At 51.8% G+C, this 21,470-nt stretch overlaps 2 protein-coding genes across 2 annotated transcripts in view; one reads left to right on the top strand and one right to left on the bottom strand.

Moving 5' to 3' along the window:
• XRN2 (5'-3' exoribonuclease 2) overlaps positions 1-2,849 on the top strand; it is a 45,628-nt gene extending 42,779 nt beyond the window's left edge. Inside the window, exon 30 of the mRNA XM_021390684.1 lies at positions 2,109-2,849. Within this exon, the coding sequence (XP_021246359.1) occupies positions 2,109-2,171 (63 nt within the window). The 3' untranslated portion in view covers positions 2,172-2,849. The remainder of the gene's footprint in view (positions 1-2,108) is intronic.
• On the bottom strand, positions 4,592-5,813 carry NKX2-4 (NK2 homeobox 4). The gene is made up of 2 exons (XM_021392795.1): positions 5,387-5,813; positions 4,592-5,296 (listed from the first exon to the last, which is right to left on the bottom strand). Exons 1-2 carry the CDS (start codon positions 5,748-5,750, stop codon positions 4,650-4,652), a joined length of 1,011 nt encoding a protein of 336 aa, XP_021248470.1. The 5' UTR covers positions 5,751-5,813; the 3' UTR covers positions 4,592-4,649.

Genomic DNA, 21,470 nt, shown 5'->3' with positions numbered 1-21,470 from the left:
TAAGAACGGTCTCTAGCTCATTCAGCTGTAGTGTTTAGTATTGCAGCAGGAAATGAGGAAAAGAGAGGCAAGTATACCATGCACTCTGGCTTTGAGTATGCTGAGGAGGCATGGCCACTGCTAATCCTTCCAGCACGGTTATGACTATGAGCAAACTTAGCACAGATCTTTATCACATTAGTCTTAGTGGGAAAATGGTGGTGTAGCTAGGAGCTGAATCCTGGCTGTGTTACCCAACTTTTTTTTTTTTTTCAGTATATTTGAAATTTGAATGGGAGGGTATTGGTGAGATCAATTTCCAAAAACCTTTTATCCAGGGTAGAGGAGGTGGGTATTTTTGTGAAGGAAGTCAGCGCTGAAACTGGTTTATTCCCAGCCTTAACTCTTCATGAAGAACAGTTTGTTCCGGACAGCACGGACGTGGACAGGAATTGTTGTAGAGCAACGTGGGTGCAGGGAGGACACTGGGGCCAGAGCCAGCTTGAGACCTCAGAGCGCTGTGGGCAAAAATATTGACGGCCTTGTGGTGCTCTCCAGCTGTTTCCAATCTCCACTTTAATTTTTGGTGCTATTACTTTTTTTTTTTACATTATTTTTGAATGAACTTTCAGATGGAATTACTTCCTTGGGGCCGATGGCAAAGAAGTAAAATCAGCCTCTACCTGAAAAGGTTTAGGAGGCAAAACCAATCATTGAATCTAGCATTGCTGCCTGCACGTTTCCAAGATTTAAAGCCCTGAAAAGGGATTCAAGTGGAAGCGGTGACACATAGCAGCATAAATAATTATCTTTGGTCCCTTTCACCTCTGAATTCTTTTTTTACAGCATCCAGAACATGGCGTGAAGAGGTTAATAAACACACTGCTGCAAAGTGCTCACCAAATTAATGCAACTGCCGCGGGTAGGGGCTGCTCAGGGGTAGCGCGCGTTCCCTGCACCTCGGAGCTGGCACAGAGAAATGAAGCATAAATGTGGCTGTGTCGTGGAGGTGTCTGACATCCTGATTTCAGGCCGTACTAATACGTAACTGAACGTCCAGATAAATGCCTTGTGCAGCTGTGAAGAGCCCTTCTAAACCCCACTTGCACGCGCACACGCAGGCAGGGCTCTCTGCTCTTTGTGCGACTGGAAGGGTTTCTCAAGCATTGCAGGCAACTTAATTTTTTAATTGTTGGTTGTTTTTCTTGATCGCAATTAAAAAAACCAACCAAAGCTCTCCCTAGCATAGCGGAAACAACGCATTCTGCACATCTCTCTTCAGATCCCGCTTAAAAACGTGGTGTTTTGAAAAAAAAAAAAAAAAAAGCTTTTTATTGAAGAATTCTTTCTCCTTGCCTGCTGCAAACACACTGGAGCCAAGCCCTCTGCTTTTCAGTTCCAGCAGCTATCTCCGTGCCCTGGTAAAGATGATTTTCTCTTCTAAAGAACAAAACGAAGCCCCTTCATCACCCCCGGTCCCCCTTCCCTCCCCCAGGAAAAGCCAACAAAAACCCCATAGCTGCCCACAGAATGAACTTTCTGGGCTCTGCGGCGCATCAGGATTTTAAATCATTTGAAATGCTTCAAGGACACTTTAACCTTTTATTTTTTTTACCTTTTTTTTTTTCAGCAGCTTTTTTTTTTTTTTCCCCACATAGCGTATAGAACGCTCGATCTCAAAGACAAAAATGTCTAATTGGTGGTGAGTGTCAGTGTGAGATCTGGGGATATTTCGCCTTGTAGCCACCAAGCGCTGAACAACGCTTCTGTAACACAACCAACCCTTTTCATTTTCTGCCTTCTTTTCAATTGCTCCTCAGTGACAACATCTGCCTTGCTTTAGCTTCAGCTCGCGTACAGAAAAGGAGTCGTTTTTATTTCTTACTGAGCAGCATTGCTTCTGCTGGGGCCCAGATGCTGTGTGCATCTGCCCTCCTTGAGCGGAGGCTGAAGCTGGGTTTGCAGGCGGGCATCTGAGCTCCGCTGAGAGCGGCCCGGCTGCGGCGCCGTACCTTTCTGTGCTGAGGATGCATTGTTCCATTGCTGTAGGGCGCCTGGAGCCCCGCTAACTTGTTTGCTGTGCTGTTAATCCAAAAAATAAATGCTTGCTTTTGTTTGTTTGTTGGCAGGCGTACGGCCCCGGGAGGCCCTACCTGCTGCCCCCACCCTCGGGAAGATACAGCTGGAATTAGCTCTGCTCTCCTGAGTGCGGAAAACGGACGGGTTTTGTTTTTGTTTTTATTAACTGGGGGCGGGAGGGGGAAGAAATGAAATGATTCAGAAGCCTCCCTGTAGTTTTTTAAACTCCGCTCGTTTTAAATGTGTACATTTCTTACCGAACCAATGATGTTTTGTCACTGCGAATCACGACTCGCGAGCCGGCGGCCGAGGTGGGAGCGCTGTGCTGTCCTCGTGGCTGCGCCGTGCCCGTCCCCACAAGCTCCAGCCATCCTCTCCTTCACTCACAAGAGCCTGAAGACAGACACGGAGTTGGGAAGAATGCATAGAAATCAGATTTCATGAACCCGGGGAGGACGCAGCAGGCAGCCTGGGGTCAAGGACGCGTCCAGCAGCAGCGCTCCTCTGGATTTTGGATTTCTCATGGTGGGGGGGGGGGGGGTAGAGAGATTTTTGGACTTTGCAGCAGAACGTTTCCACGTGGACAGCTTGTGCCTGTTTTTTGACTTTGTTTTTGTAACATAAACAAGCACGGAAGGTATATCTGTCTGTTTTGATATATAATTTAAAATAGCTGCCCTGTATGGAGTTTCCATTCATTTTTAGTACTCTTTCTAGGGGTTTTCCATGTGAGTGTACCAAATCAGTAAATATTTTTATTTGCTTTATAAAAGTGGCTTTTGAAATTCTGAGCGTTCGCGGGTGCTTTACTTCTCTCCCCTTCGTATTGCTGCGGGCACGCCGTGGATATGAATTGCTGCAGCAGTAATTCCACGTGGCCTCTACCATTGCGTTTGAAACCTTTGTTTCACCAAAACCCCACACCCTTCTCCTACCCTAGAGCATCCAGGTAAGAGCAGCGCTGTTCCTGCTGCTGTAACACTTCTTGCTTGTGCTATGCTTTCCCACTGAACACACAGAAATGGGTGAATTTCCAGGGCTGCTACACGCGGCTCTGTGAGCCGGCATTGCCTCGGCCAGCTCCTGGGAGTGCTGCAGTACCTCTCTTTTTGGGCCTGCACCTTAAGAACTAGCAATGAGGCAAAGCCCCGAGCCCTGTGACTTTGGAGGGGGGAAACTGAAACCGGGTTCCTTGTTTTCAAGTGATAGAGGGTGGTGAAGAATCCTCTAATGCACAGAGCTGCTGTCCTACCTGGAGCTGCGACACGCTCTCAGCGCTCCCCAGTGCCCTTCTGCCTCTTCCATAAAAATAGTTTGGTCTCCAGAAGTAAATTTTTTGAGCAGAACAAAACCAGCAAGTATGAATTTTCATGCGAGTGCAGGGGCTGGGAGTGAGGCTGGTGGAAGGAGCTGCTCCTTGCCCTGCTGACAGCACTCCTGGGCTTGAGCCTGCGGTGCAAGCGTGCCCTTGTCCCTCACTCATTTCTGGGGCAAGGTGAGAAACCTTAGGGTGAAAGGGAGCTCCTCTGGAAGCAGTGTCCCCCTACCTGACTCTCTGCCCCCAGGCTGGCAGCCACACTTCTCAAAGCCGGCGTTCCCCCTTGGAGCCAAGCAATGAGTGGATGACTGCGTGGATAGAGCATCCCCCTGCTCCCATGGAGTGCAGGGGAGTGGGAGCCCAAAATCTTTTCCCCCCCAAAACCGTTCCAACAGCCAGAACGACCCCCGGGCAGCATCACGGAACGAAATCCCAGCGCCGCTCTGCAGGAGGGAGGCAGCGGCCGCGGGCATGCAGCGGGAAGGAAGCAGCCAGCGTTCAGAACAACGTTTGTCTTTATTGTGAGGGAAAAAAAAAGAAAAAAAAAAAAAAAAAAAGGGGAAAAAAAAAAAAAAAAAATATAAAAAGAAACAAAAGAAACAAAAGAAATGGGAAAAAACTATAAAAAATAGAAAAAAAAATAGGAAGGGGGGAAGGAAAAAAGAAAGAAAAATGAAGGGGAAAATGGAAGAAAAATAAAGGGAGGGGGAAGGAAAAAAAAAATAAAGAAAATGAAAAGGAAAAAAAGGAAGCGGCGCGCGCACCGGGACCCGCGGCGCTCCCCGCCCGCCCGCCGCTCCGCAACCCCGACCCGGCCCGGCGGGGGCTGCCCGCTGCCGTCGGGGCCCTTTCTGTCCATGCGCGAACGTTAATTTCGTAACCCGTAATTCAAAATAACGAGCGCAACTCTTTTTTTCCCCCTGGAACGTGAGCGTCGAAGCTGACGAGCTCCTCCGAAAAGTCTCCGCGTCCTCTCGGCGCTGCCGGCGCTCCCCGTCCTGCGGAAGGCAGCGGCCGCTCCCGCCCGCACCGCTCGCCGCCTCCTCGACCTCTAGTTACAACTCAATTTCCCTCCGATCGAACAAGAATGAAATCGCACTTCGGGGCCACCCTTCTAAAATTAATTCTGCCGGGCTAAGTTGCACTTCAGAAGGTTTATTGTTCGCGCTCAGCGGGGCCGCGAGGTAACGCGCACGGCGGCTCTCGGGGTCCGCGGGACGGCGGGGCCGGGCCGGGCCGGGAGCGCACCCCCCGCGCCGCCCGCCCCGTCGGATTACCACGTCCTGCCGTAGAGCAGGTTGGGGCTGACCATGCCGCCGTTGTAATCGACGCCGGCCGAGTCCATGGGGGCCAGGGCGGGCACCTGGCCGTGCAGCGGCGGCGGGCTGGGCGCCAGCTCCTCCAGGTCCGCCGCCTGCCCCAGCGAGCCGGGGTGCGGGTGGGCGGCGGGCAGCGAGCCCCCGGGGCCGCTGGGGGCCGCGGGCTGCCCGGGGGCCGGGGTGCCGCTGCCCGGCGGCGGGCAGGGCTTGCCGTCCTTCACCAGCACGGGCACGGCCACGCGGCGGGGCGAGGGCTGCTGGCAGAGGCCGCCGGAGCCGTCGGGGTGCAGCTGCTGGGCGGCCGCCTTGTCCTTGGCCTGCCGCTTCATCTTGTAGCGGTGGTTCTGGAACCAGATCTTCACCTGGGTGGGCGTGAGGTGGATGAGGCTGGCCAGGTGCTCCCGCTCTGGCGCCGACAGGTACTTCTGCTGCTTGAAGCGCCGCTCCAGCTCGTAGACCTGCGCCTGCGAGAAGAGCACTCTCCTCTTCCTCCGCGGGGCCGCGTGCAGCGGCACGATGCCCTTGGCTCCCTCGCCGAGGCCGCTCAGGCCGCCCATCCCGGCCACGTTCATCCCCGCCGCCGGGCCCACGAACCTGGAGACTGAGCGGGACGCGCGGCTCAGAGCCGGGGCCGCCCCGTCGGAGCGCGGCCCCCCCCTCCCGCCGCCCGCCGCCCCGCGCCCGCACTTACTGCCGGGGTAGCGGGGGTCTCCGCCGGCCCCGTACCAGCCGCCGCCCGCCGCCGCGCCGCTCCTCATGCCGTCGGGGTAGGCGGGCAGCTCGCCCACGTTGCCCAGTCCGCCGCCGCAGTACCCCCCGACGGCGCCGTGCGGGAACTGGGAGACGCCGTGCGGCATGTGGTAGGCGGCCGCCCCGGTGGGGCCCGCCACGACGTGCTGCGGGACGGCGGCGGCGGCGCCGGGCACCGCGGGCTGCCGGTAGGGCCCCAGCCCGGCCGCCCCGTCCATGCCGCCGAACTTCTTGTAGCTCTCCTCCATGGGGCTGAGGATGTCGGTGACGGAGAAGGGCGTCGTGTGCTTGGGGCTCAGCGACATGGCGGGGCGGGCCGGGCCCTCCGCTCCCGCCGCCACCGGCGAGCCGTGAGCTGGCGGCTACCAGCCCCTGGGCGCTCGTAGCTCGCCGTTTCTTTTAGCCCGGCGCCAGCTTTACGCCAGACACTGAGGGGCGGAGCGACGGCCCGGAGGGGGACAGCGGCGGCGGGCGGCCCCGTCCCCTCCCCGCCGCCGGGCAGCGCCCCCGCCTCCCGCCGCCGCCCGGCCCCGGCCCCCTCCTCCCGGCATTGTCCCGCGGCCGCCGTCGGGCTCTTAAGCCCGGCCGCCCCGGGGCACGGTCGCAGCAGCTCCTCCGCGGCCCTCGCCCGTAAGTACCCGCGACCCGACGGCGCGGCCCCGACGGAGAACGCCTCTCCTGAAACCCGCGCTGCTCCCGGCGTGGGCGCGGCGGGGACGGGGCCCGGCGGTCGCCGCTTCGCGGGGTCCGGGCCTGGCCGGGGGGAGTTTGGAAGGGCGATGGACGGTCGGGGATTTGGGATTTCGTTCGTTTTGCGAAGACGAAATGCCCCCTCGGGGCTGCCGCTGCCGCCGGGCCGGGGATCGGAGCCGGGCTCCGCTCCCTGCTCGGGCAGCCCGACGGGGCGGCCGTGTCTGCGAGTCGGGGCTTCACTCTCGGCGTCTCCCCGCGCCGCCACCACCCCTTCTGTGGGTGAGAACGGGCCGCGGGGCACAGCACAGCCCTACACAGCCCCTCGACGTGCTGCCAGGTGGCTGGTGCAGGATGGCCCGATGCTGTGGGCTGCTTCCACACAGCAGGATGGCCTGGCGGCCGTGGAACCCTTCCCTCCTCTTCTCTTTCCCTTCGTGTTCCTCTTATGCTTCCCCATCTCTTCCCTTTTCTTTTCCCTATCCTTTTCCCTCTCCCTTCTCATCCCATTCCATCTGCTCCCCACATCCTGTCTGCTCTGTGGACCCATCCTTTTTCTGATCCCTCACCCTTGAAGCCCCCCAGCAGTTAAGGACAGACAGAGACGTGTGTGCGTTACTGCTCTCGCTGGCTCATCCATCCAAAACTCTTTTATCCCCACCAAGTTTACCAACAAAGCTTGGTTCAGTTGCAGGTTTTCCAGACTTTTAGCAGAATTCTTAGTGCTCCCGTTTATTTTTTTTCTCATGCATTTCCTCCCTCTCCGCATCACCAATCCCACTGCCCAGGTGCGGAGGGGACTGGAGAGCAGCAGGGCCCAAGCCCTCCTGCCCCAGGGATGCCCCATGAGGACCTGCCTGGCAGGGGACAGCCTGGGGACGCCCCACAGCTCTGCTGCACCAAAGGACGAGCGCAGCCAGGAGAAACGCAGCCCCTGCACTGGTCCCTGTGCTTCCCACCAGGAGTGCCCTGGAATTCTTCACGCGTTAATAGTATGACTTATATATATGTGTGTCATTACAGCATTGTAATGATGTCTTCCATCGTTTCCTAAGCTGGCCATCTTTAGCGAAGGAAAACGTGTTGGCAAGGGCGGTATGAAACAGCAGGTCAGGGTTGGAATGTGGTATTGAGGTGCTTTATCCCTTTGCTGCTTTACTCTTTGCAGCAACCCAGCACGTGCCTTTGTTTCCTCACTCCGGTGAGTCTGAATTTTCTAACAGGAAAAACATGTTTCGTTTCTTATGCTGATGCAGGTGAAAATCCAATCGATTAGGCAGATTTTCACACCAAAAAAAAAAAAAAAAGCAAACCCAGCCCTTAAAGTCATCTTTACTTGTAGAATGTGTATTTTCTAACTTCATTGCTCCGTACCTGGAAGTGAGAAGCAGAACCGGACCGTACCCTTCCATAGGATGGGATGAGCGAGCTGCAGAATTCCAGCCAAGCAGTTCCAAAGGCAGATTTAAAAAAGGCAGTAAAGAAGAAAGTGCAATAAAGCAGACAGTGATAGCGAGGAGCCCACCAAGAAGTGCGACGATTGGGTTTTAATTTGGGGGTTATTTCCGCGGCTCCCCGCCGACACACGCAGTGCAGGAGGTCACCACTATTTAACGCTGCAAAGTGCAGATGTTATCTCAGAGCTCGGTTGATCTCTCTGATAATAGTGGCATGTTTGGGGCTCATTTCCACCGATAAGTCGTTCTGGCTATTTTAGACTGTGTCTATTACGGTGAAGATACTGACCTTGGCGAGGTACAATTGACACAAAGCTCGAGGCTGATTTTGGGGGGCCACGTTTCAATAACCCTGTATAAATGCTAATTTATTTCCGCAGCCGCTCGCCTACAAGCAGTAGTTTCCTCCAAATAATCAGCGGTAGCCGCCCATTGCCGAGTTACGGTGCTGCGGCCGGGGCTGATGGCAGATTGCCTCCATTCGCCTCTTACCAATAATTTGCAGAGATTAAAAGGGGCTCAGGAACGGAGGCTTAAAGCATTGCTTTCTAAAGGCATCGTTCAATTGAAAAGGGAACCTGGGGTTTCCAGGGCGCTCTAACATAATTTCCCTATAAAGCCCAGGTGTTTTGGCTCTAAGTGTGGCCGTTCAGGGGCCAGGGGTGATGTCTGTACAGCTCCTGCCGCAGGTGTTGCTCCCACGGCCCACGCCACTGTGTCCGGGAGGAGCCAGGCCCTTGGGAATTAATTACAGGCAGCAATTAACGGGCTGGGTGCCTGCTTCCCACAGTGGAGATGGTTTGGCATTTTTTGGGGGGGTTGCTTATAAGGAGATAAAGTGAAGAGCAGAGTTGTACGGTGGGGTCCTGGCCTCACCACCCACCCCCAGGTCCCCCCCCTCCCCCATGCTGCCTGTCTTTACTCGATGGCAATTACCACTCGATAATTACTTTCTGCAGCGCTTTCCCTTGGGACTGTAGGTGTTGCACGTGTCCCTGCTCAGAACAAAAGCCGAACGCTTTGGACTTCTCCTATCCTTCCCTGAGAGCTGTGCGTGCTCAGTAGTGCGTTTTGCAGGGGGTGTTTTTTTCGGAACAATTTGCAGCTCGAGGTGCAACCCCACCTTCCTGGTGGTGGGCTGCCGTGCTGGGCTGCGTGCCCACCTCAAGCTGCACGCCCGCATTGGGTGCTGCGTGGCTCCAGCACGCTGTGGCAGTGACCCGCTCCTGGAGCCGTTTGCTGAGCTGTTCATACGTTCGTTTGGAGGGTGGCCGGAAAAAAAAAAAACTTTCTGATTTTCTGCCGCATCGCTGGGATAGATGCTGGACAGCTCCGAAGCCCGGGAGAAGCGAGCAGAGGGTTGGCAGGAGGTGTGAGCACGGAGATGGATGGCTGATCTCATTAGGGTGGGCTGCCCTGGATCCAGCTGGAACCGATTCTGTGCTCAGCAGAATCCCTCGGGAGCAGGCTGGGTGCTGTCAGCGCTGTATCCCCATGCAGGCGGCTTCTGGCTCAGCACCTGCTAGCTCACTTTCTCTCCTGGTTGATTTAGAATCATTGAATCATGGAATCATGACGGTGGAAAAGACAACTAGGATCATCCGGTCCAACCCCAGCCCACCCCACTGTGCCCACTGCCCACGTCCCTGAACACTCCATGGCTCTGAACATCTCCAGGGACGGTGACCCCACCACTCCCTGGGCAGCCTGTGCCAGTGCATCACCTCTCTCCTGGAGGAGAAATGTTTCCTGATTTCCTAATAACCCCCCTTAGGGTTCTTTTACTCTATGTTGTCATCATTTCTTTTTTCATTAGTACTGTTGGAATAGTGAAGTTTGGCTGCAAACACAGAGTTGGCTGCAGGCAAAACTACAGACTGGCATTTAGCATCACGTGGGCTCTCTTTGGAAAGGAAAAAAAAAAACGGGGGAAAAAACCTTGATACTCATTTGATGACATCCCTGGGTTTCTTTTGTTGGCATCCTCAAGTCAGCGTGCGGTCAAGGTGACTCGTTGGGTTAGGGGTAGATGCAAGCAGGAGGAAATGACAGAGCGTCGACTTCCTGAAGGATCCTCTCCATTACCTTTGAAGTCGGAATAATTTTCCCTGCACAATTAGAAGTAACCATAGTTACTGGGAGCCCTCACTCCGGGAGGCTGAGCCGAGCAGGGGGCATCCAGCAGAGGAGAGGAGGAGCTCCGTGAGAGCAAGGCTCGCACACGCCCCGTGCTGGGCGTGCAGTGCTCGGGCTCTTAGCTGGGGCTGTCGGGTGCAGATCTGGGGTCGGTCCAGGGTCCCCACCGGGCTCACAGCGCTTGCACGGGACGGGTTTGTGCCACAAGCACGTGCTGGTGTAGAGGTCCCGTTGCCTGAATATTTATAGCACCTTTGCTGTGTTCATTCTAGCGTTAAACCGTTAATTAATTATGACATTTGTACTACTTCATTTTTCGCTGTGAATCCGCAGAACCTGGCAGGCAGTTAATTAGCTCTCTCTATGCAAAGGATACCAAGAAAAAATAATTGCTTGAGGAATCATCACGGCGTTCTCTCGGAAAGGTCTTACCTACGAGCTGGCTTAAAGCTTGCTGGATTTGCACTTGGCGAGGTGCCTCTGTCAAAGGCCAGTCCTTAGGAAGAGCGATTGGAAGTAAAAGGTTATCTGGGAGATGCAGCTCAGAGGGTGCTATTTAGTGCTTGTGAGTCCAAAGGAAATCAATTATCTAAACAACCCCTCGTTCTGGAATGGCTTTCTTTATTCTTTTTTAAATATGTACTCATCTTTGTCTTGATATTGATGCATACAGCCGAGAATCCTGAGCCAGTGATGGTGATCCGTCCCCCAGCGGTGCTGCGTGGGCATGGGTGAGAATTTCAACCTAGAATGGAAATTCTGGTTTTATATATGTATATATATATGTGTGTATGTATATAGAAAAGAGATTTATAGCCTTGCTGCATTTTGAGGGGGGGAGTTGGCCGGGGGCATGGCAGCGCCTTGGGGACCCCATGGCATGCAAAGAGCGGTGAGGCACTGGCACAGGTTGCCTAGAGAGGTGGTGGTGCCCCATCCCTGCAGACACCCAAGGTCAGGCTGGACGGGGCTCTGAGCACTGATGGAGCTGTGGGTGTCCCTGTTCAGTGCAGGGATTGGACCAGATGGCCTTTAGGGGTCCCTTCCAACTCAAACAGTTCAGTGATGGTGTGATTCCATGAGGTGCTCCATGGCCCCATGGTGCCATCCCAGTGATGCCACCAGCACGCCGGGCATTGCTCTTCATCCCCACCTCCTGCCTTCTCCAACGAGGTCTGTGGCACCACAGGCTCTGGGGTATAAGGAGCAGGTGCCAAGATAACCAGGAAAAATAGGATAATGGAAGCAGTATAGGTGCCTACAGGGATGAACAGGCATTCGCTTAAGCGGATTGAAGGCTGCAGTGGGTGTGCTGGCCCTCGGCACTTCCTTTGAGAAACTTGTTTTATTAGCAGATAGTTCTGTGGTGAGGTTACAGGAGGAGCATTACAGTAATGGAGTTGACATCTATATAATGGAGTTGACATTTTATTGAAAAGGAGAAAGAAAAAAGCCTTAACAGGGTTCCCCTGCCTCCCCCTTCCTTTATTTCCTTATTTTGCTGTCATCAATTGCAATAAGGCGCACAAACTTTGAACAGCCGCCGACGCTGGCAATTTAATAAAATTTCATACAACAGCAGTGCTTCAGGAACGCTAGCAGGACAAATCAGCCTGCTATAAACTTGAACTTTGCTGAGAAATCAAGGCAATAGCTCGTTGAACAGCAAATAACAACGATTTTGAATCAGTTCTTGGCACACGCTCGCATTATTAACTATTATGCACAATCTTGGCTCCCAGTTTGCGTTAGGTGGTTTTAGCAAGAAATTCAGAGCGGGGATGCTGGAGGACAGCGGCGCATCTCTAGATGAGTAAATAGATGTGCTTTGCTTCATTGTGGCCTCTGGTTCTGCTTCACGTCGCTTTGCATTGAATTGGGCTGGGGCGTGAAGGAAGTGATCCGCGCGGCAGATTCGTTAGGGAGGGCTGGGGATAAGAGGGACAAGCAAGGTGTCAGCCCAGCTAAGGGAAGGGAAGACAAAAGTGTCTTCAGGCTCTGAGCCCACAAGGAATGTCAGCTCAGACCTCCATCTCCACCTCTGAGTGCGCACGTAGGGATTCTGCTGTAACGGAGCCGAGCGCTGCTGCTCAGAGCACGCTTCCACTCGGAGCTGTGGAAGCATCCTCCCTAATTCCCTCGTCCTGGATGGAACGAAGAAAAGAAAACGTTTGAGGAAAACGAAAACTCTTGGCTCTAGAAATGCTTTTCAGAAGTCATATTTTTTTAATTAACAAAAGTTACAAGTCCCTCATTGGCTTCTGCTCTTCCCTCTGTCCTCTAACTTAAATAACACATCTTTCTTCTTTGGATAGCTTGGGTTACTACAGCCCATTGACATTTGTGTTTCTAATGTAATAATCAAATGCTAAAACGCAGATTACACTTGGATCAACACATCCAGTTCTTAAACCCTGAAAGTAATTATCTTTTCTCATGTACGACGAAATGAAAATATTATCTAGGAATTGCCGGTGCCTTCATCAGCTGTGTGCCCAGAGCTGGGATGGATCCTGCCCTGGAGGCAGAGGGTTCCTGGTGGAGCATGGTCCCAGATCACTGTGACACACCAGACTGGTCAGCTCCTGTGCCTGAATAATTTCATGTGAGTGGTGGGGACAGATATGGATTCCATCTCCCATCTCAGTTGTGATCACTCAGACGCCCAAGGTAAGGAGCTGGGCCAAAGAGCCCCCTCCCAGGGGAGACCTTATTGCTCTCTGCAACGACCTGAAGGCATTGTGAGGTGGGGTCAACAGTGATAGGACAAGAGGGGATGGCCTCATGTTGTGCCAGGGGAGGTTCAGGTTGGGTGTTAGGAACAATTCCTTCTGAGACAGAGCGGTGAGGCACTGGCACAGGCTGCCCAGGGAGTGGTGGGGTCACCGTCCCTGGAGGTGTTCAGAGCCGTGGGGATGTGGCACTGAGGGACGTGGTCAGTGGGCACAGTGGGTGTGGGCTGGGGTTGGACTCGATGATCTTGGTGGTCTTTTCCAGCCCTAATCATTCTTTGAATCTATCATTCTGTGTTTCATAATGCTTGCCCAGACCTAATCATTCTAATCCTTGCTGGATGCTCTCTCTGTTCTTAAGGCCCTCTGTGTTCCAGCCAATGTGCTGTTTATCTCACAGCTATGAAAGCTACAACACTGGAAATCATGTAAGAGTTTGACCCCCTGATGGCAATCTGCACTCGATACTTACAGTGCAATACAGGTTTTCAAATGTGACAGTTGCAAGGTTTCTAGACACTGTGTTTAATTTCCTAGTGCTGTAAAGCTGGACATTGGAACCCTCCATCCTCACATTCGCGTGGTCTTGTAAGGGGCAGGGATTAAACCATGCATCCTCATCAGAACCCGCAGTGATTTTGTCCGATGATGTCGGAGCAATATTGGCACAACCTACCAGTGACCAGTGCCCTGGGGTGTGTATGTTAGCAAGTAATTCCTGGTTTAAAATTGTAGCCAAATTCCCTTTGGCCAGCACAGCCAAAGGGGTGGGGAAGGTGCTCCTGTCCAGTAGGAGCTGCCCAGAGAGCTGTGGGTGCCCCATCCCTGGAGGTGCTCAAGGCCAGGTTGGATGGGACCTGGGCAGCCTGAGCTGGTGGGGGGCAGCCAGCCCATGGCAGGGAGTTGGGGCTGGGGGGCTTTGAGGTCCCTTTCAGCCCAACCATTCTGTGATCTGTGGTGTGGACAGGGAATGGCCCAGCTCTGCTCAGAACCCCCACGGAACAGGAGGGGATCTGGGCCCACCGAGGTGCTTCAGAAAGTGTTTGATGTGGGGAAGCGGTGCGAGCTGATCAAGAAGTCGATAACGGCGCGTGTCTGAAGTGGAACTTCAGCTAACTGCTGAAAATACTTTGAAAAGCGCTGACCACAATTAAGCACTTAATCAGGAGAGAGATGCAATTTTCTGAGGCTGAGTACAAAAATCGTGAAGCACAGATCCAGAGATATGAAGGAAAATGTCTCTTTGGCAATTAAGATCCATTCTGCTCAAAGGCTGAAAATGGTATCATTGAATTACTTTTGTTGTGCGGTTGATACACTGAATTATCTAAAATGTAAACCATTGTGCCTCAAATGCCACTCAAGAAGTAAAACAGCTTCTCCTGCTCAGCTGTTCCCCAGCTCTGCGGATTGTCTCCTGATGCTATCTGCTTTCCCTTCTTTAAAATAACATTTTTAATGGAGTTTTTTTTTCTTTCCCTCCCTGTAGCATGGTGCTGGCTAGAAGGAGCATGCAGGAGCACTGCGGAGAAGAGATTTCCCAGGAGTGTTTCTGCATGGAAAGCCAACACGGTTACCTTGCAGGACGGCAGGAAGGAGGGATGCTGACTTGATTGTTGAAGTCAGTGTGAGTCTTCCCACTGATTCCAGTGGGTGCCGACCTCTGTGGGCTGAGACGGCAGTCTGGGCATGGAGTCTACACCTCACACAATGGGACCCTTATCCACGTCAAGGCCGCCAAGAGCTATTGCAGCAGTGGAGTCACCCTAAAAAAATTCAGATGAAACTCTCCCATGGCAGCTTTCTTTGTGTGGGAGCTTAAGGAACTGGGAGAAGAAGGATGGGGCACTGAGAAGATGCTCAAATAGCATGTTTAGAAAGGAGATAGGTGGATAGAAACAGTGGCAGGTCTGGTTGCTCTACTCCGGTATTGTTTCCCAAAGCCTCATGCTGCAGCACGGTGTTACATGAACACAGCCCATAGAGGAGTTAAGGGCAGCTTTTATCCTCTGATGAGTAGCGTGCTGCAGCCAGATGGAACGGTATAAATCTCTCCTTACACACAACGAAGCCAAAACAAATATTACGCAGTGATTAAGTGGCAACCCAAACAGAAGCAGGCGTCCTGTGGGCCGAAACAGGAAATCTTGGGTTACAAAACTCAAGATATGTTAATTTAATTTGATTATATATTTGATGGCTATCTTAAGTGGTCCATGAATAATTGATGAAAATTAGGAAAGCTGCTGTTTGCCTTTAAAATCAAGCTGTAGAGGGTAGGAACTGAATCTTTGGGAGCGTAATTACTGTTTGCATGGGTCACGTGGGAGATCTCCACAGCCTGTGGTGGGAGGAGGAAGGACAGAGGTTTCCATTCTTCTGGGGCTGAGATGGAACCTCCTGAGATTGGTACCTAAAGGGGAGGTCTAAGAAAGAAGGGGACAGACGCTTTAGCAGGGTCTGCTGTGATAGGACAAGGGGAAATGGTTTCAAACTAAAAGAGAGGGGATTTAGATAGGATAGAAAGAAAACGTTTTTTATAATAATGGTAGGAAGCTCTGGTGAAGGTTGCCCAGAGAGGTGGTGGATGCCCAGTCCCTGGAGACACCCAAGGTCAGACTGGACGGGGCTCTGAGCAGTGATGGAGCTGTAGGTGTCCCTGTTCAGTGCAGGGAGTGGGTCTGGATGGCCTTTAAGAGTCCCTTCCAGCTCTAGTGATTCTGTGATTCTATGATTCTATGAAATCTGGTGGGTGCACCAGCATTCTGCACCAACATGGTGGGGCCAGGGGCTGACCAGAGAGGGTGATGTTGGGACCAAACTTCTCATGCTTTGCCATCACCTCTTACTTGTGGTGCCGCTGAGAAAACCAGTCCTCCTCACTTCCAAAGCCTTTGTCTCAAATACTCACAAAGACCCACTTGAATCATAGAATCATTAAGGTTGGAAAGACCACTAAGACCATCAAGTCCAACCATCAGCCCATGCCTGTGACCACACTAGACCACATCTCCCAGTGCCACATCCCCACAACTCCAAACACCTCCAGGGAAGATGACTCCACCACGCCCTGGGCAGCCTGTGCCAGTGCCTCACCGCTCTGTCTGGGAGGGAATTGTTCCTAACACCCAACCTGAAACACAACCTGGCACAACGTGAGGCCATCCCCTCTCATCTTAAAGATTACCTCTTGTCCTTGCTTCAGTTTCTGGACCATACCAAAGCATTTCTCAAGGAATGTGGCTGAATGGGGACCAGGTGGCTGGTGGCATCCATCCCACAGCCCACAGGCTCCATCCGATGGAGGCTGCTTGGCAGATAATGAGTCCTGGCTGCTGTGTGCAGTGGCTGAAGGGGAAGAAGGTGGATCCAGCCCAATGTAAAGCTCGGAGACACAACTGGGGTCAGGGCACTTTACCCAAGGAATTGAAGGCAACGTGCCATGTTTTTTTTTCAGAGGGCTGAAATGGAAGGGGTTACCTGGCAGTGACTTCTCACTATTGTGGGAGGCAGAAACAAGATAAAGGTACATCAGGGGAGATGGGCAAACAGTCATTCTTAAAGTAAGATAAACAACAAACTTTTATTTGACTGGGCCTTTGAAGGAGCACAATAACCGGAGGCGCAGAATGCATTATTTACCTCAGGAAGCGATCATGAATTATACAGAAAGTTGCCTGAGAGCCCCTGGGAGCTGTGACCTGTGGGGATTTGTGAAGGAGGGAGTGCATCAGTGGCAGCTTGCTCGGTGCTGCAGCAAGTGTCACACCCCACGGGCTCTAATGGAGGAGCTGACCTCCACCGTAACCAGGAGGGAACAGCAAGGAGGTGGAGAACAAAAGCCTATCCTTAGCATACTTTAAAGTCCTTAACCTAGATACAAAGCATGCCTGTAAATGGAAAGGCAGCCCTTGGATTTTAGCTTAAGCCAAACAAAATGGGCTGGTTATGGAAAAATAGTTTTCTCTTGTTGACTACCGAGCTTCGGTTTTACAGTTGAGATGAAGCAGGGATAGAGTTTAACAGCCATTACTCTGAGCTTCCCATTTAAACATTTGCATTATGGTTTTGGCCAAATGGAAAATCTAGACCAATTTAGTGTTGTTTTTTTTGTTTTGTTTTGTTTTTAATGTCAGTGTTAAAACAGCTGATGACAAATGAAGCCAGATGGCTTAATGATTTGATTTATTCCTCCAGGGGTGCTGGGGTGCCTAGAAAAATCCCAGCTCCTTCTGTATGCGCTGCGTATTTTGGGTTTAATTTCTAAGTCTTTCGAAGGCAGAAGCCTTCCTTAATGCAGTTTATCAGTGTCTTTGGGTTTTGCTGGGCTTGGGACCAGCAGGAGATGGACCGTGTCAGTGTGGATGGAGCTTCATGTTTGCGTGCTTTCTACCCAAGTGTTTGTTCATAGGTGATATGCCACTGCCATATAATTTCCTTCTCTAAACCTCACATGAAAATTTTTGCCGACATTGAAGGCAGTAAGGTCATGATTTTGTGAACATGTATAAGTTGGCAGTCACTAACTTGCTACTAATTTGTTCCATGGTGAGTTTGGACAGACCAAATTTTGACTAGGTTCCTGCCAAGTTAGACTAAGTTGGGCTGAATCAGGTTATATACACAAAAATGCTTGGTTCAAGAAGAATGGAAAAGGGGGAAAGGGAAATCCTAAGTGTCCTGGACTGCCAAAAGGCAAAATTGCTTTCCATGTTCCAGCTCCATCTGGCATCTGTGGGGCAAAGGATCTCTGAGGGGAGGTGGGATGGGTAGCAGTGAACACAACCACATCACTGTCTCCTCTGTTTCCTCAGCCCATTGCATTCTGAGGATGCCTTTCCTACTTCCCACCTGGGAGCACGCACTTGGCATTGCAGGGCAAGGTGACAGTACCAGCCATGTCACCAGTCCTCGGTTCTTTATATTGTATAAATAAATGTTCTGGGATAACCTGTGGGCTGATCCATACCCAATCCTGTCAAGGAGACCATAAAATCCTTTTGACCTAAGTTCTCACCACTGTCACTGACTTCTGTGAATGTACCTAAAGAAAAACACAAGATGCTTTACTGCATTTTTATTTGAAAGCACACATTTCAGGCTGGTTCATGCCATATTTCCTCAAGTGAGCATGTTTCAGCTTGTGTTTATGTTGCATTGAGGCTGTGGAAAGAAGAGTGCATCATGGACTGCATTTTATGGACTGCTGGCACAATTATAGATGCAGAAATCAAAGGAGATGAAGAGGAGAAAAGCAAATCCTCCATGGTGTAACACAGCATCAAGACTGTGCTGTGCTGAGCTTTGGATAAAGGGTGGGAGAGCTGAGGCCATACTTCTCAAAAGTATACTAAAATTCCATTATTTCAGCTGGTCTTGGGCAACAAAGTATGCTTTTTGGTTGATTGGTTGATTGGTTGGCTGGTTGGCTGGTTGGCTGGTTAGTTGGTTGGCTAGATGGTTGGTTGGCTGCTTTGGCTGGTTGGCTGGTAGTTTGGCTAGTTGGTTGGTTGGCTGATTGGCTGGTTAGCTGGTTTGGTTGGTTTGTTGGTTGATTGGCTGGTTTGGTTGCTGGCTTGTTTGGTTGGTTGGTTGGCTGGCTTGGTTGCATGGTTGGCTGGCTTGTTTGGTTGGCTGGTTTGGTTGCATGGTTGGCTGGTTTGGTTGCATGGTTGGTTAGTTGGCTAGTTGGCTTAGTTGACTGGTTGATTGATTGGCTGGTTGCTTGGTTTGGTTAGTTGGTGGGTTGGCTGGTTTGGTTGCATGGTTGGTTAGCTGGCTGGTTGGTTGGCTGGTTTGGTTCATTTGGTTTGCTTTAATGGAGTTGGTGGCCTTCAGGCTTTTGTGAGACATGTTCAACTGGAGAGTGGGGCAAAATCCTGATTAAGAAAATAGCTGTGAAGCTCCTTGACCAGGGAAGGATTTTTTATTATTCTTTACATATTTATTTGACAGTCATGGACAAGAGATGAGGAATATTCTTCTGTATTTTGGATGCCTGAATTCTTTGTATTGTTTCTGGGGGTTGCAGGTTGGTATATGATTGCTTTGTGTTCCTGGCACTATAATGGAAAAAAAAAAAATCAGAACACCCACACCATATTTTTAACTGATTTTGTTTTGTTTTGTTTCGTTTTCCTTAAATAGATAGTTGACATTGTTCTGCCTGATTGACCAGACCAAGCCATGGTGGTGATAATATGACTTTACATGATTTATTCTAAGCAGATTCGCTTGCAGTTTTCCTGGTGGATAGCGTTCTTCCTGAAGTGGTACTAAACCCCATGAAATACAGCAGATCTCTATGCAGAATCGAGGAACGCTGATGTTTGCTAAGTCAACTTGCAGCAATTCCAGGCAGGTTCCTCTGAGCTCTCCGACTTGTACACCTCATTTGGAATGTTTTTTTTTTTTTTTTTTTTTTTTATCAGCAGCACGGAGAGGGTTTCTAGTAGTTAAACCCCAGCGTGTACGTGGAATTAAGGGCCATTGCATACATCCTGGCTACCTTTAACTGTTCAAACCTTATTTGTGCAAAACAATAAAATGTGTTAAACATTAAAATGGAGAAGTGACGACTCGTGTTTTAGATGATTTTTTTTTGTCTATTGTTTAAAAAATTTAAAAATAATTTATTGTCAGATTCACATGCAAGCATGTACCTGCGATGCCCAGAGGGCATGTTGATTCTCTCAGACCCTCATTTTGATCCATGGGAAAGGTTTTAGATTTTGTGCCCGGTGCCAAAATGACCCAGCCAGGGGTGCTGAAGGGGAATGTGGGCTTGGGTGGTAGGGATGTGCCAGGGTGTGGGACCTGGGGTGCCCCTGGTGGGAGATGGGTGAGGTCTGAGCAGCAGGACTGCAGGTGCTGCCTTGTCACCCCAGGTGGGTGGCAGCTGCTGCACTGGCTGCAAAGCCTCAGCACGGGCTATGCGAGGTGGGGGCGTTGTATATGGCCATCCAATTTTTGAGGAAGAGTTGAATCCAGGTGCTTGATTGATTCTACTCTGGGTAGTGAATCTGCTGAATGAAAGTCTTGTTTAGCAAACGAAATGCAAAATGTAGCTATGCAGCACCTGGAGGGAAATAAGCTGGTGGTCTGTCCTGGGGCACTTCCTGCTGGAGCTGCAGGGAGTGAGCACGCAGCTCTGCTCTCTGCAGTGAGAGCTGGCACTTGCTCAGAATTTCATTTTTCCTTCCAGAGTTGGTTACAGAGCTGTCCCAGCTGCTCTGATACTTTCAAATGGCAGAGGCTGAAACAAAAACATAGATCGGCCTCTTGTTTGGGATGCAAAATGTGAGCATTGACTTTCTTTTAGATGGTGTTTTAGCCAGCACAACAAAACAAATGGGACAGAGGAGAGAGAGGAGGCACAGCTGAGCATCACGAGCTCAGCGGTGGCTCTGGCACTGGGAGGGACACTGGTTGCTGCTGGTGGGAGGAGTGCTGTAAGCACAGCATGGGGATCCAGCAGCTTCTGTTTGTTTGGCTTTTCCCGGAGCAGCTCTGTATTGGATCATTCAAAACAAAACATAACAGTGACAAAAAAAACACCACCATCAACAGCAACTACAAAAAACAAACAAACAACAACAACAACAAAAAAAAAAAAACGGAAGAGGAGAAGTCTTTGAGCACCTACCTGCTGGGCTGAGCTGCATTAACACCTTGATGTGTGTGTGACCTTGGAGCCACCTGTATCTCCACCACCGCTCTGACCCGGGGTTCACGCAGGGCTGAGAAGAGGCTGGGAGGAAAATACACACGCTCCGGGAAGCTGGCACCGCGCGCTCCTCCTCACCGCCACCGGCTCCTTCGTTCTTCTGGCTCCATTGGTGCTCATAATTACACAAACCAGAGGTGAATGCTGCGCACCCAACCCCGCTTAGGACTTGGAGACGCGGTGAGACCCTGGTACTGCTGCCCGGAGAAGCCCCATCCCTGGATGCGCTCAAGGCCAGGTTGGATGGGGCCCTGGGCGCACCGGTGGCTGCCTGACCCCCCCATCCCCCGGCCGTCCCTTGTCCCGCAGCGCCGCCGTGCGGCCTCCCCGTCGAGGCTTGGGGCCGGCGCCCACCTCCCCTGCTCTCCGCGGGGCTCCGGGCCGCGTCCCCGGGCGGCTCTGCGGGGCTGCGCCGCGCCCTGCGCGGGGCTCTGCTGCCTCCCAGCGGCTCCGCACCGCATCAAGCGAAAGAAAATCACCCGAATCGTAAATCGCCGCAAGAAAGCAATAAACCCTGAAATTGTTTCCTTCTCGGAAAGATAGCGGGGATTCGGGGCCGCGGGCTCGGAGCGTTGATGTGATGCGGGGATAAAAGGGCGGTGAAGCGCGGACGCGGGCGGAGTGCTGCTCTCCTTGAAGCCACAAGTGCCCATTTCCTGGAATTCCGCGCACGGCGCTATCGCGGCCGCCGTCACCGCAGAGCACCGGGCGCAGAGGGGGGGGAGCGGCCCCGCGCGTCCCCCGCAGCCCTTCCCTACCGGCCCCTTAATAAACACCGCCGAGAATTGCTCTTATACTTGGTAAATATTGGCTTAGCTTTTCATTGACCGGCTCTCTTGAAAAAAGACCCGAAAAATCCACACCGGTTCCAAACTAAGCCAAACAGTCAATAGGTGACGAAAGTAAGTTATTTCCAGGGCTTAGCGGGGCTTCCAGCTCATTATCGGGTTATCTGATTCGCCTAAACAGTTCCTGCCCCGCGAGGGGCTGGGGAAGGGCAAAGCGGGGCAGGGCGGGGGCTGGGGGCTTGGGGGGAGCCCAGGTGAGGGCTCGTTCCCTGCTCCCACACCGCCTCAGCCCCATAGCTTCCGCCCTCCTTTGTGGGGTAGCAGAAATGTCAAGGATGAGTGCTTTTTTTTTTTTCTTTTTTACTTTATCTTTCTTTCCTTCCTTCCTTCTTTTCCTTCCTTTCTTTTTCTTTCTTTCTTTCTTTCTTTCTTTCTTTCTTTCTTTCTTTCTTTCTTTCTTTCTTTCTTTCTTTCTTTCTTTCTTTCTTTCTTTCTT

This window comes from Numida meleagris, chromosome 3 (genome assembly GCF_002078875.1).
Source record: "Numida meleagris isolate 19003 breed g44 Domestic line chromosome 3, NumMel1.0, whole genome shotgun sequence".
In the NCBI taxonomy this organism is placed as follows: Eukaryota; Metazoa; Chordata; class Aves; order Galliformes; family Numididae; genus Numida; species Numida meleagris.
The sequence above is the reverse complement of the archived record's forward strand: the minus strand, read 5'-3'. Positions and strand labels throughout refer to the sequence as shown.

Excerpts from the sequence above, each read along its gene's own strand:
- NKX2-4 (XM_021392795.1), bottom strand. The coding sequence starts at position 5,750 with ATGTCGCTGAGCCCCAAGCACACGACGCCCTTCTCCGTCACCGACATC. Across the intron at positions 5,297-5,386 it reads AGACCCCCGCTACCCCGGCA|TCTCCAGGTTCGTGGGCCCG; the intron begins GTAAGTGCGGGC and ends CGTCCCGCTCAG.